The following is a 15,301-nucleotide window of genomic DNA, read 5'->3' as shown; positions in this document are numbered from 1 at the left end:
TCAGAAGAAATTCAGATCTCAAGATTTTCTTTAATAGTGGTTCCAGTTAATCCGTCTGAGATATCGTTTCAAGACTCCTGAAGTGCCAGTAAGGGTGTCCGGAGTCCACCCATGAAGGAGGGGGTACTGTCACATACCTAGTTATTTCTGCATGTTTGTTCAGCATGTTCTCTCCAGTTGCTGCTTTCTCAGGATATTACAGCCTCCACTTCTGCTGCCATACACTCAATGAATGTCTGTGTGCTGATAATTGCACACCTGTGAGAACTCTAGCTAGCCCAGAGTCTCCTGATCAGCCATTAACTCCTTGGTTCCCTGTTTGGTGAAGCCCATGCTAGCTCTCCTCTTGTGCACTGATTGTCCCATTCAGAGTCCATTTCTGCTATTGCAGTTGCTGCCTGGCTATTCATCCAATCGGTGCAAGGCAAGGGGTTTAAATATTCAGCTCCTGGACTAAGAGGTTGCTCTCAGCAAAGTCGCTACCACGTCCTGATACCAGGTACTCCACAGTTTCCTGTCCTGCACCCAGCTATTGTGTGCTACATCTCTGCTGTGAAGCTTCCAGTAATCCTGCCATTCAGCTGTATCCTGACCCTCATCAGTTGCTACACTGCAATCCTCCAACTCCGGGCCAGTCTCTGGTTATTCTCCAGTCAGCTCTACAGTGCTTACAGTTCACCAACTCTGGTCCAGCTATATCTTGATCCCAGCAGCTGTCAGCCAATCTTCAGTCATCCAACCATCCAATCTTCAGTCATCCAACCATCCAACCATCCAATCTTCAGTCATCCAATCTTCAGTCATCCAACCATCCAATCTTCAGTCATCCAACCATCCAATTCTCAATCATCCAATCATCCAATCTTCAGGTATCCTTCTTTTTCTTTAAACTCAAATCCTGAACATTACCTTGTCCTCTCCGAATTTCCTGCACGTATTCTTGTTTATTTTGCAAAGGACTGCCATCTTGTTTATTTTGCAAAGGACTGCCATCTTTTTGCTATTTATCAGAGACTTGCATCTATTTATTATTTTGTCCACTCAAAGAATTATTGAACCTGGTTATTTTATCCGTTGTATGAGTTCATTCAATAAACCTGTTCGTGTTAACCCATCTCCTGCTGGTCACGCCTCTCTTCCTGAGATCCGCACAACACCATCAAATCCATCATCTGACCACTCCAGTCACGACTGATTCCACACACCCATCTCGTGACAGGGCAGTACAGTGTGTGGCATTATGTGCAATGGGCATTACGTGTAATGGGCATTACGGTGTTGGCATTATGTGTAATGGGCATTACGGTGTGGCATTATGTTTGATGGGCATTACGGTGTGTGACATGTTTGATGGGCATTATGGTGTGTGGCATTATGTTTAATGGGTATTATGGTGTTGGCTTTATGTGTAATGGGCATTATGGTGTGTGGCATTATGTGTAATGCGCATTACAGTGTAAATTTTTGCAACGTGCCTTCGGCATGCACTGCTTGTGGGGGAGTGATTGTTTAATCCTTGCTGCATACTAGAGGGGAGAGGTTAGGGTGGGGAAACTATGGCGATGGTGGTGGGCCACTTGCTTGTGTTGCCCCCCAGGCTGAAAGTTGCCAGCCAGCCCCTGACAAGCACAGCATATGTTAGATAAAGTTTGCTTACAGTGAGGATCATTTTCTAACCACCAGGGTCTGATCAAGCAATATGCTGATCAGGCTGTTGCCTAAAGAACTGGGTCCTGGGGAAAAGGGGGGTGGTACACTTAATCAGGACCTGACACCAGCCCTATAGACCTCTGTGAGGATGGTGGTGTTAGTAAATTTACCAAGGTGATATCACTTATGTTTAACTGTGTCGTTAAGCGGAGGGGGACTTCCGAAACTTCATCACAGGGCAGGGATGTCTTTTCCAGGGCTTCCAGAGCAGCCTAAGCATGATAAATAGTAATGATATACAATTCTGTATCTTTTCCATAAGTACGGAATATTAATTATCTCAGCACTAAAACCGGCCCATAAAACACATATTTCTTCTTATAGCATCAACACTGTGCACAAGTTTACTGCAATATACTGTATCTCTAATCTTTTTGTCCCCACCAAGAGCTTGGTGCTGGTTTGTTTCCTCCTGTTCTTCAATGGTTTTTCTAATTTTTACACCATTTATCAGCCCGGTACCCACAGCCCATTGAGGAATAGGAAGGATACATGTTTTATCTGTCAATGTCTTTAAAATCTCCTCTTGCTTTATGATGGTTACTGCCCTTAGAGCCATGATAACACATGGGTACAGATGGAGCGCCTCTCATCATTTCCGCCAGCTCGCCGTGGCGGAGATTCTGGTGTAAAAATTTTCTTTTTGCACTCCCATCCGCGAAGGGGCGTGGGCACACACCATGCAATACAATCCGCCACCACTGGGTGGCTAATGCTCCCTCAATCTAGTGTCGGAGTGATATACTGTACTGTGCCAATGGAACCCCACCATTTGTCGAACGGAGCGCGCTTACAATGAGACGCCCATGAACATCGCTGCGAGCAAATGGGCTGTGTAGTGTAATGATCCTATAGGCAAATATTTACATTCACGTAGCTGATGCTGAATATTTTGAACATTGGGGCATTAAAGCAGTGTACAGTAGAACATTGGGGCATTAGTGTAGTAAAAAAAAAAGAACAACAAGGGAGGCGGGAGTCGACGAGTTGAATACTGTACATTACAGTGCTTTACCTCTAACAGCGCTAATCACAATTGTCTGAGATGCTCACACTATTGAACAAAACAATGAGACACATTAGCATCCTAGCTGCACCTACTGTGCAGTATTGAACTAAACAATTAGGCGCATTAGCATCCGGGCTCGTGCAGACGCACAGAAAGCTTTATTGGGAAGCAGGATTTTTTTTTTAAATATACAGTACAGTAACTTACTGTGAATGTCTTGAAACCAAAATGTGGCCACCTTTAGAACAAAACAATGAGACGCATTAGCGTCCATGCCGCTCCAGTGTAGAGCCCGTGTAGATGCACTAGCATCCGTGCAAATTCAGACGCACGGAAAGTTTTATAGGGAGGCACAGTTTTTTTGTGTGTGTGTGTGTTAAAACTACAGTACTGTACTAACCTACTGTACATGTGTTGGAAAAAAAACAAGTACTGTACAGTACTTCAAACTCAGGATCCACCCAGATTCATCCCATCACCTTTCGATGAAACCAATGAGACGCATTAGCGTCACATTACAGCATACTGAAACTTGCCCTTGCCTGTACCAAGTTATAAAGTAGTGTAATGATACTGTACGCAATTCAATGTAATGTTATTTATTAGTGTGTACACTATCTACAGAACAATACAGTACAGCTTACTGGACAGTACAATAGTAGCAAAGTACTTTAGTTCCTGCGCTTCATGCACGCGTTGCAACACACATTTCACGCATGCGCAATGAAGATTTCAAAAAATGACATCTGGTGGATGATCACTGGCATTGCACTCATCCAGAGACGCCACTGCGAATCGCCAAGCTTTTAAAATGTATTGCGACGCTGTGCGCCGTGGTCCGCCATGGCGGGCTGGCAGTACAATCGCCATAGGTAGGCTGGATGAGCGGCGCTACATCTGTATGCATGGGTATGCATACGTATCCTGGAACCCATGTGTCAGTGTATGAAGACCCCTCCCCCCCCCAAAAAAAATGTTTAAAGTGTATAGCCTGATAATAAACATCGGTCAAAAATAGTGTTATTTTTAGTAAATCTAATTATTTTTGCATGGGAGGGTTTTAAAAAAATGCACCTCCTAGCATACATGTATTTTGACTTAGTAGGTAACCTGTACATTTTATGTTAAGATTGCATAAGCATGTAATGCCATTTTAAGGAATCTTGTGTCAGACATGTTTTGGTGGTGTATACCTGAAAGACACTTTCAAAGCACTTCCATAGGACCTCCTGATGAACAGCAGGCAGTGTTTGAAGCCAGGCCTTTAGTACAGGTCTCCAGTCCAGCACCGATGAACTCATGAACACCATGCCATTGCGGGATACTGTGGCCGGAGAGGCATTATCAATATTGTGAGGTTCAAACACAATTTTGCAGTTGGGAGCCATTGGGATACGATCCCCATTAGCCAAGGTGAGAGTCTTGTTGTCATCAAGGACAGAATTCAAATTTTCAATCCATATTGCATCTACAGGACCATCCAATACAATCCATATATGTTCTCCCTGGTAAAAATATATACATATTAATATATTGTGTATTGCATGCATTAATTTCTTTTGTGTTAGAAAGTAACAATGCAAAGAGGTATGAATAAAACAGAAAAAAACAGTTATGTTGGAATACATATTAAACTTAAAGAATCATAGGTACTTGTGTATTATCACGGCGCCCACATTTTTCATCGTAGGGCATTGTACAACCAAAAAATTGCATCGCATCGTATGCGATGTCATCGCATGCGATGCAACGCGATTGGACTCGATTTTTAATCATACAGGCACCCAGATGTTAAATGCCCACCCAGACCCAATTTTTGATTGTACACCCACCTTGATGGGTAACGCCACCCCACAATCAACGCCAACCCGAAGCGTGGCGAGCGCAGCGAGCCCGTGAGGGGCGGTGGTACGCGTCCTCTGACCTTTTCATAACCCCACTATCCACGTGGGCATGAAGTTGATTTTATATAGTGTGGCGAGCGCAGCAAGCCACCGAGCCAGAATCGTGGCGAGCGCAGCGAGCCCCGCGAGGGGACTCGGATGACTTCACATATATTCCGCGTACGCTCACCATGCTTCGGGCTCTATATAAAATCAACTCCACGCCGACGTGGATAGTGGGGGTATGAAAAGGTTGGAGGACGCGTACCGCCGCCCCTCGCCACGCTTCGAGTTAGCGTTGATAGTGGGGTTGCGTTAACAATGGGGGGGCATTTAACATAGTCATTACCCATCAGGGTGGGTATACAATTAAAAATCGGGTCTGGGGGGGCATTTAACACGGCAATAAGCCCAAATCGGGCATAATCGCATTGCATCGCATAGCATGCCATTATAATGGCATGTGATGCGACGCGATATTAAAATTGTATACTCACGCCCGGGGAAAGGCTCAAATCGGGTCCCATCGCATGACATCGCATGCCATCGCATACCTTAATTAGTGGCATGCGCTGCGATGGGCACCGTGATAATACACAAGTACCGAATCATAAAATATATAGAAACAAGTTGAAATGTGTCTATGGTGCGTTATATAGAGGAGAGGTTATATACTGTGGTGTAGAAGCAATACACAACGGAATGATATGCATGATTTTGTCCAATTGCGACCAATCGGGCCCTTAAATCGACCAAATCGCCTTCCCCTGACATGCCATCGGGTCCAATGCAAGGTCCTGTGTGCATCGGACCCGACCAGGTGGTCGGGCGGCAGGTCCGACCACCTGTCCAGGGACCTCCCTCCCGGTGGTGAGGGAGGTGGGAAGCAGGGATGCATGCGATCCATCACAACGGATCGCATGCATCCCTGCCGCCGGGAAGGTCCTGGCGGCTTGCCAAAGTTATCGAGTGTCCAAACACCCGATAGATGTCGCAGCAGTGTATGGGCGCCTAACACACTGGGGGTGTTCCCTAAGAACTGTCTTAACGTTTGCGCATATGACGAGCAGGTTCTCTGACAGTCTGGGTTGAGAAACTAGTGCTGACTGGAATGGACTTCAGAAAGTAGGGGATGCGGAGCCTAAAGAACTGACAAATAAACTGACTGACTGGACCGGAATTGAAAACTGAAGATACAACTCCAGGAAATATGCAGAACTACTTAAACAGAACTCAATGTTAAAGTACAGATATGGAGGATGACCAGACTTACTAAAGTGGAGCTGGTAACTAAAGGATGGATCTGGAGTTTAATCAGACGTACTGGACTGGAGCTGAGGACGGAAGAATGGATCCGGAGAATGACCAGAATTACTGGAGTGGAGCTGGTGACTGAAGGATGGATTTGAGGATTAACCAGATTTACTGGACCAGAGCTGAGGATTGAGGAATGGAGGAAACTTGCACGAGCAGATTCTGGAAAGTGTCAGTCATATACGCACAGCTTCTGAAGAATGAAGAGGGAACTCAGGACACTCTCTGTAGACTACTGTAGCTGGGAAGGTATTGCAGTGGTGTCAGTCCCTTGTGGACTGTTCACTTTTATACACCCTACTGCCTGCTGAGTGACTGCTGGAATGGATTGGTCACAGAAGTCATGTGATCTGCATAGATGGCAGCCGCCGAGGACAAGAGACAGGTGAGCCAGCAGGAAACTCAGGCGCCCATCTGCTGGATGGAGACTCCCTGAACAGAACACCTGGGCCCTTATTCTGGTTGGTGCGGTAATATCCGCGTGCGTTCGTGCCGCCGATGTTTTGTGTCTGTGCATGTGCAGAGGCGTCTCTGCGCATGTGCGAGCGGGACGCACGGCCACATTCCGCATGAAATGTGTACACTACGAACAGGGGGTGGAGAGGGGTGTGAAGGGCTGTTTGGGCTCATTACCATATGTTTACACCCCGCGTTTCATGGGCGTTCCCATGCAAACGCTGGGCGTACGTATGGTAATGCGGCCGTGACGCACGTGTAGGGGGCGGACATATGACATTGCCAGATGTCAGCTACCCGCCCAGATCCCTGCTTTTGCACGGAGAAATGCCCGTGTGTTCTGAGGTTGCGGGAGCTGCCTGGCCACTCGGTCCTAGACCATCGAATGATGGGGGAGGTTCCCTGAGATCGAGGAGGTGTATTCATGAGAAATACACGTGCGGTCCGTTCGGACAGCTTCTTACCGCGTTCGGACGGAGTTGGCGATCCGTATGGAAGACGGGGTTTAGGACGCACGGTGCTGGCCGCATATTCGGATCCGGCCGCACCGATCAGAATAAGGGCCCTGGTGGATTGTCCGGATGGGTAAGCACCTGGGCCCCTGACAGCAACAGTAATACAAATAAAATTGTAAACATACTGTAAGCTATAGTAATACTTAATAATAACATGATAGGTAAAGAGATTTGATGTAGTGCATGATGTTAAATAAACATGCAGTACAGAGCTGAATGCCCACAGCCCCTTCTGCTTATTCCCATCTTCAAAGAGCGGACAGGCCGTGAGCGAGGAACTGGGACATGCTGGTATGAATGATTATTAGGTGTGTGGATAGCCTAGCCCCATATGCAGTGTTAGGTAGTCCCTGGTGATGAAGTGCACTACTGTCGGATTAGTATGTGGTCATTATGTCAACAGTGTCTAGGTGGAAAGTTATTAGGTTGACCACTGCCGACACATTAAAAAGGTTGACATGCATTAGGTCGACATGGTCATAATGTCAACACATGCAATAGGTTGACATGGAAAACGGTCAATTTTTAACCGACTTGTTCATACTTTACCAACCCAGTGGGCATAAAATAGTGTGTCCGAAGCATGGCCAGTGCAGCGTGACAAGCGAGGGGACACGGTGCACTTATACAACATAGACATCAAAAAAGTGGAAATCTCCATGTTGACCTTTTGCTGATGTTGACCTTTTTCTGGTGTCGATATTTTGGTGGTGTCGACATTTTGTCCATTTCAACCTTTTTCATGTGTCAATGACTGTAAACCAATAGTGTCGACCTTATAACTGTTGAGCTAGTCAATGTCGACCTAAGATACTGAACAGAACTCTTGCAGATATTGACTATTGTTTAAGTGTGCCAACTCTTGAATATGCCATGACACTAACCTTCTTTGCTTTTAAAGTTTTTCTCCACAAAGTTGAAAATATACCATCTGTCCAGTCATTGGTGGCCACATCTAGGGTGCCAAACATCTGGGAGGCTGTGATGGCTTTAGGGTTCATTCTCATTTCCTTGTGAGGTGCTCCACAGTCTGTCATGGCTTTCATAAGGACATTAATGCATTTGGTTTTGCCTGCACCACTGGGTCCCAGCGTCATCATTCCTTAAGAAAATGGTATAATAATATAAAGTCAGTAACATGAAGTTAAATCCAGAAGCCAACAGGAAAATGATTTAATGCAAACAATGCACCATAACCCACTCTGGCTATAAAATCAATAACGTGGTAATCCCCACATGTCTGGCCCCATTGAGACCACCTCAGTCATCTGGCAGGGACATAGGTCCCAGGTGAGGGTCCTATGGTAAAAAGGGGTCCCTAAAAGATAACTACATACCTAGCCAAGGGGCCTGTCAGGGTGATACTGTGTAGGTCCAACCTGTTCAGACCTATTTCACACAAAAGCTTCTACAAGCACTTTTTCATTTAATTAAATTTGTTCATTTGTCATTGATTTAAATACAATACACTGTTATATATATTCTTTTCATCCTTTAACACTTACTACATAAGCTTTACATAGAGATGAGCACTGGGATCTAGTGTATATCCAGCAGTAATAATTGCCTTGGCCCATAATAATGTGTAATGGGCATAAAGATTGTGTCATATTCTGTAATGGGCATTACGGTGTGTTCCATAATGTGTAATGCCTCCTTTGTCTGATGCAATGCCTCATTTCCCTGAGGCCACTCCCCCTTTTCGCCGCGCAAAGGTCCCGTCTACTTCGGGTGGGCCTGTGTGCTCAAAATGCCAGGGCCGATTTCTGGTCCCAGTCCGGCCCTGGTGACAAGACATGCCTGTTATACATATTTGTTGCCCACAATGATACCAATCTGACTGTCTGACAGTGGCAAGCATCAATTCTAGAACAATAAGAAGTTCAGAGCATGAATTAAATCATTGTGACCTTTCTGACATACAAGAGAGTGCAAGAAATGTTAAGAGTTATCTACATTTTGGACCCAAACACCTAAATTAACACATGACAGTGTACAGCAAGCAACCATTGTGTTGCTCTTCACAGTCATCATCAGAGCTCAGAAAATGCTTTATATACAGATTAGCATGTACTGTAATAACACAGCAGCTCCATTATGGCTGCATGCCCCTCACACAGGCAGCACAGAACAGTTCTAATATCTGTGCAAGCCATAGGATTTATACAGCAGTTTCTATTCTAAACTATATTTGATTAATCATTCTCACAAATTACCAGAACAAGAGCTGATTTCATCACACGTCACATTTCGTCTTCTTTTTAATGGATGGTCTTAATTTATTTTACAAATGAAAAAATACATTGCATAATATTTTCTTATTTAATCTAAAACCTATAATCTACAGATAAACCAGCAGTTATGTGACATTTTGCCAAACTGCAGATCATACCATCTGTCTTTAAAATAGAAAATATTCTGCAGCTTTAGCAAAAAAAAACAAAAAAAAAACAGTTTATTATAACTGCTCCAAATATACTTTCATGTTGTCAGCTTTACCAGCGTTATTTTTATATTACTCAGTTACTACAGAACTATGTATAGAAAATGATTTAGTGCAAGGTTATTCTCTTGGCAGCACCAATGACTAGCATTAGGGTTTTGTCCATTGTGGACAACTCATTCTAAAACCATATAATCTATGTACAGCTGATGTGTGACTGAGGAATCAGCCCAACTGTGACTTCCCGGCAGCGTGACGCGAGGTGCCGCCCACACCACATGTTCTGCTGCTCATGTTCTCTACAGGACACTGTTCATACTCTAGGTCTATAATAGAGCTCTATGGATGTACTTCCATTAATTCTACTGGGCCTTATTTGGACACAGTAACGTCCATGTCTGCATCTTTTGGTGGCTGCTACAAGCTGATATCCCCACTTTCGGCATCTTTAGATGCTAAAATATTGCTTGGTGCATCTTTAGACGCAACCATCAGTCGCACCATCAGTCGCACCATCAGTCGCACAAGCGTTGCATCCCAGGACTCTTGTGAGGCGAAGCTGTGCTAGTGTCTGAAAAGTGGGGTGGCCTTGGCAAGAGGGCGTGGCCATGCCTTCTGTTTGCTGGCACTGTGGGGGTATGGCCAGTGTTCTGGGAGCTGCTGGATGCCCTCAATCCCTCTGTCTCACTCTGCCTGTCTGCCACGCAGAGAAGCGAGTAACAGGGGGTCCCAAACTAAGCACCAACACCAGCACCACCACCTTGGCAAATGCCACCCGCGGGTGGGATAGTGCCAAAAAAACTGGGCCTGGCCCACAAAAATCAGGACAATTGGGAGATATGCCCATTTGGTCTATCAGAACCTAGAGCTAAAGAGAATGGGGATGACACATTGTTGAGATACAGTTTTCTCTCTTACAACTAAACTTATATACAGCAAAAGGAGTTAATATGCCTAAAAAACCTATAACCCGACATTCTAATATAATGCGGTGCTGTTTAGGTGTTCCATCTGCATGACCGCACAGTTGGTATGCTTACCGTGCCTGACCCGCTGTGTCTCATACAGCTGGATAAGTTTAAGAATCCAGGGAGGATGATGGATAAGACCTGCTTCTTCTGTCTGCTTCTGAATGGCAGCTTCCAGCTCCGGATAACCAGCTTTATCCAGGGTTATTCCAGGGAACAAGTCATTAATCAGGCTCATAAACAAAGGTTCATCCTCATCCACCTAAGGAGTTAGAAAATAATATTAGCAGCAGAACACATAAAGAAAGATCATTAAGAAAATAATATGCATTTAGTTGTATATGAAATCAATTTATTTACAAATACAAACCAATTGGTCAAATTCTATAAAAGAAGTATTCTGGATTTTCATACTATTTTAGCACAATTTGTCAGACAACTGCACAAATCCACAAAAGTTACATATTGCCAGTAGCACAGCTCGTTATTTTTACCAGGCACACAAATCACATTGAGCTCAGCTTGTCATTAAAATGGCAATGTCAAAATGTAATGATGTTGGAGGTTTATTTTTGGTATGAAAAATCAGCTTACAATATATAGTGAATAAAAATAGGACTTTAAAACGGGTCTGAGCTTTGAGACCTTTCACATTGCAGGTGAAAACCATTTTAAAAATCATTTAATACCATTCAAACATTCAACCCCCAAGGGACACATTTAAAGCCATTGAAATAGAGCCATTCAAACTGCCAAAAAAACGGCTTTAAAACGTGTAGGACTCTGCTTTTTAACCGTGTTGAAATACCAGTTAACTTTAACCGGTAAATCAACTCTGGCACTTTCACACTGCAGCCTTAAACGTTTTAAAATGGAAAAAAAACGGCAATATACTGTTTTAAAAGTGCGATGTGAAAGGGGTATTACCCTTACCCTTCAAAGGGAAGTTGTCATATTATGATTTATTTATTTAATCAACATGTTTGTTCAAAAGGAATTGAGAATAGAACAAAACATTATCTCACTTTTGAAAGTATCTTCCTATCCTAAGAATGCAAGTTGACATTGTGTCAGAAAGGACAGAAAGTAATCCATAATGCTAACTTGTCGGAACAAATCCAGTGTCTGCCAAATGTGTGCAACCTGCTATATCAACACTATGTCATATTGCTGGCTTGCCCTCTGTATAAGTATCTATAAGAAAACCTACCAGCTTTGACAGGTTCATGTCACGGAGAACTCTCATTACTACCGTCTTCTCCGGTTCGTCAGGGTTGGATCTTTTCACTGCCCCCAGAGTTCGGAGGACAGATAGAATATTCCTCAATCCGAAATCATAATGAACCTGAAATGAAAAGAAACATGTATGCATTTCCTGGAATAACAGTGATTACACTGTATACAGTAATTTAGTTGTAGCATATGTGTGCAGCTTTAAAACTCCATCCAAATTATAGTGATGGAAACACTGGTTACTTAATATACTGGGCAATATATACTTTGTTCAATCTGTGACTGATATATAGCTAGTGCATTGTCTTTTGTTCACAAACAATGGGGAAATTTACTAAGATGGGAATAAGACTTCACATGTGATGTTGCTATAGGCAACCAATCAGAATCTGCATATTATTTATTTAGCACCCTCTAGAACAGGGCTGGGCAACACCAGCCCTCCAGATGTTGATGAACTACACATCCGAGCAGGGGCGGGCTGGGCCGGGGGGCAGGATGCCATGTGCCCCCCGGGCCGCTCTAACATGTACTGTTGCGGGCTGCCTTATATGTTACCTCATCACCGCGGCTACAGGAACATGGCCGCCGGCCTCCTGCATGAGGACATGTGTCCAGGCATAAATATGCAGGGCCGGCCGCCTGTATTACATTTGTTTCGTCTTGAGTTCTGGCACTGTGATTTAGTGTGACAGACGCTGATGCCGGCGCCCACACGTGTGTCTAGGGAGGCTGGGTCGGAGGTCAGATACTATTACTCGGAGGACGGAGGCCGGAGGGAGCCGCAGCAGAGCAGCACGGACGGAGCATGGCAAAACTTTAAAAGGCATTGACAGTTCCTGCGACAGCCAGGTGACATTTATTGGGGGTCTGGAGATCAAGGAGATTAAACACTTTAATGAAGCTACACTGGTTAAGCTTAGCTGGGGAGGGGGATATATGGGGGCACTGCCGGCTGCTGATCTCCCTCCAGGAAAGTGCCTGTACTTACCGCATAGTGGCCTCAGTGCTCCCCCTGCCTCCAGCTAGCGAGATGGATTGTAAGCTCTGTGGGCAGGAGACATTTCAGTGTAATGTGTAATCTTGGGTCATGCCTTTGTGTTGTACTACTAGATTGCAAACCTTGTTGGCACCAGAATATTGTACCCCGGGTACTGGTCTTCTGTAGTGCCACTAGAGTGTAAGCTCCTTGGTGCAGGGACTGTTACAACTATCCACTACACTATCTGTATGCTGCCTTAGTACAGTGCTGTGTATACCCCTGGGCTGCTAAACACTATCAGACAGTGCCCATAAATAAACCAGGGCTCTGACAGGTTTGGGTGGGCGGTCCAGATACTGTGGCACAACAAATCCCAGCATGCTGGCCCAGTCTGTTGTGTTTAATAGTTGACAGCTACTTAACCCTGCAATAGCCTCTGGATCCTGAGGCTAATGAGGAGGGTCCACGAATAGGTTCCTGTGATGTTATCATTAACCCCCCAAGCTGCTGGAGACCAGGTGAGGGGCCAGCTGACATTAATTACAGCTGGGAACCTGGTAGTTGATAGATATATATCTATCTATATATATATATATATATATATATATATATATATATATATATCTATATCAATATCAATGGGACACTGTCGGTGACCAGGCCGGCACTTCGGAGACTTACAGCAGAAATAAAGACACTACACCCCAGTCAGCGTGGACCACACCGACTGGGGTGTAGTGTCTTTATTTTTGCTGTAAGTCTCCGGAGTGCCGACCTGGTCACCGACAGTGTCCCATTGGTCTATCTATCCGCATATGGCAAGGACACCTGGAGCAGATGTTATTTATCCTGAGTGCAAACTGTATGTGTGTGTGTGTGTGTGTGTGTGTATAAAATATATATATATATATATATATATCTCTATCTATCTATCTATATATATATATCTATATATATATATATCTATATATATCGATCTCTGATAGTAGTGATACAGGGGCACCCGAACCTCTGGGCCCTCATCACATTGTAACTCCTTGGCTGTGGAGTACCGTCCATTCATGCAGGTGTTGTCATGACAGTGTTGGATGTGTGGCATACACTTTGTGCTGTTGTCGGCTGTTGTACGCCTTTGTGTAGAGGGTGAGATGACACCCTCCTGTATCACGTTGACCGAGGGGAACTTGAATAATTTAGCAATAATAAGTGTCAGTAACAGGTGCTCATTGTACATTTGCTCGTCAGGAAATCCTGGGCAATGTCTGGGCTCTCATACACTGGACAAGGTGCCAAATAAACGGGGGGTCTCCCTCTTATATCAGGGGGGTCTCCCTCTTATATCAGGGGGGTCTCCCTCTTATATCAGGGGGGTCTCCATCTTATATCCAGATGGTCTCCCTCTTATATCAGGGGGGTTTCCATCTTATATCAGGGGGGTCCTCCCTCTTATATCAGGGGGGAGAGCAGCCTGTGATGCCCTGGTATTAATTATACAGGGGGAGCAGTCTATGGTGTTCTGGTAATTATTATACAGGGGGGGCAGCCTGTGGTGTCCTGGTAATAATGATACAGTGGGAGCAGGGTGTGGTGTCCTGGTAATAATGATACAGTGGGAGCAGCCTGAAGTGTCCTGTTCTTTTAATACAGGGCAGTCTGTGGTGTCATTTAATTTTATGCAGGGGAGCAGTCTGTGGTGTTATTATGGGGGGGGGGGGGGGGGTATGCAGGGGGTATAATCAACTCCAGGCCTAATCTTATTAATACATATTTTTTAAACGAAAAACCTTCATTTAACAATAACAAGGCGCTGTTACTTATGGGCCAGTGCTCTGGACTTGCCCCCCAGGCTAAAAGTTGCCAGCCAGCCCCTGCATCCGAGGATGCTTTGCATTAGTTTTGCTATGTGGCCATGCTGAAACTGATGCAAGGCATGCTGGGATGTGTAGTTAATCAACATCTGGAGGGCCGGTGTTGCCCAGCCCTGCTCTAGAAGATAGTAGACAGGATCTGATTGGTAGCCCATAGCAACATCACATGTGAAGTTTTATTCCCATCTTAGTAATTTTCCCTCAATGTGTCTGTGAATAACGTTGTACTCCTGATGCAGTACGGCAGATGTATCATCCATGTGCACCTCCACGTGTATACAGCTCATAGGTGCCGATTCTGTGGGTGCTCAAGGGCCCGAGCACCCACGGAAATTGAGGAGCACCCACGGGCCCGAGTCGCACTGCTGGGCCCCCATATTAACTTGCTAATTTGCAGCTGCAGCACCTGCATCGCCAGCCCTGCCGCCTGGAAAACAGTATGCCGGGAAGAGTGTATTCCATCCGTTCTTTAGTGACCCGGCGGCTTACGCATAAAAGATGCTGCCCAGCGCCATTAACAGAGCTGACAGAGGCATCTCCCCGTCATTCCTGTGCATGGGGGTACGTACGGTTATGAAAGAGAAACAGCCGCAGGTCCACAAGTTATGTGTAAAAAGGGGAACACTGTTGCCGTAATTTGAATATTGGAGACAACTATGCTGCATACTGGTATTATTTTGTGGCTACGACCCTTCCCCTTGAAGCCACTCCCCTATATTTTTGGCTTGAGCACCCACCAGCAAAAACAAAAATCGGCACCTATGATACAGCTGACCCATTATAGGGCCAGAAGAGCTGCCTGACATTGTCAAATGGATGTGCAAATTTAAATGCTCCTGCAGTTGTGATGCCTGGCTTGATATATATCAAGCGACAGATTGCAAGTGTGTATAGCTTATACCAATGGTCAATGGGGCGGA

The 15,301-nt window shown here is 44.9% G+C and overlaps 1 protein-coding gene across 1 annotated transcript in view; it reads right to left on the bottom strand.

Annotated features, from left to right (window-relative positions):
• LOC146080772 (dynein axonemal heavy chain 5-like) overlaps positions 1–15,301 on the bottom strand; it is a 357,582-nt gene that overhangs the window by 164,424 nt on the left and 177,857 nt on the right. Inside the window, exons 45-48 of the mRNA XM_083188420.1 lie at positions 11,509–11,643; positions 10,371–10,560; positions 7,772–7,989; positions 3,913–4,224 (exon numbers count right to left, since the gene is read on the bottom strand). Of these exons, the coding sequence (XP_083044546.1) occupies positions 3,913–4,224; positions 7,772–7,989; positions 10,371–10,560; positions 11,509–11,643 (855 nt within the window). The remainder of the gene's footprint in view (positions 1–3,912; positions 4,225–7,771; positions 7,990–10,370; positions 10,561–11,508; positions 11,644–15,301) is intronic.

The sequence above is a fragment of the Crinia signifera genome, chromosome 5, assembly GCF_055691185.1.
Source record: "Crinia signifera chromosome 5, ASM5569118v1, whole genome shotgun sequence".
Classification (NCBI taxonomy): Eukaryota; Metazoa; Chordata; class Amphibia; order Anura; family Myobatrachidae; genus Crinia; species Crinia signifera.
Note: the sequence above shows the minus strand (reverse complement) of the source record. Positions and strands in the feature narration are given on the sequence as shown.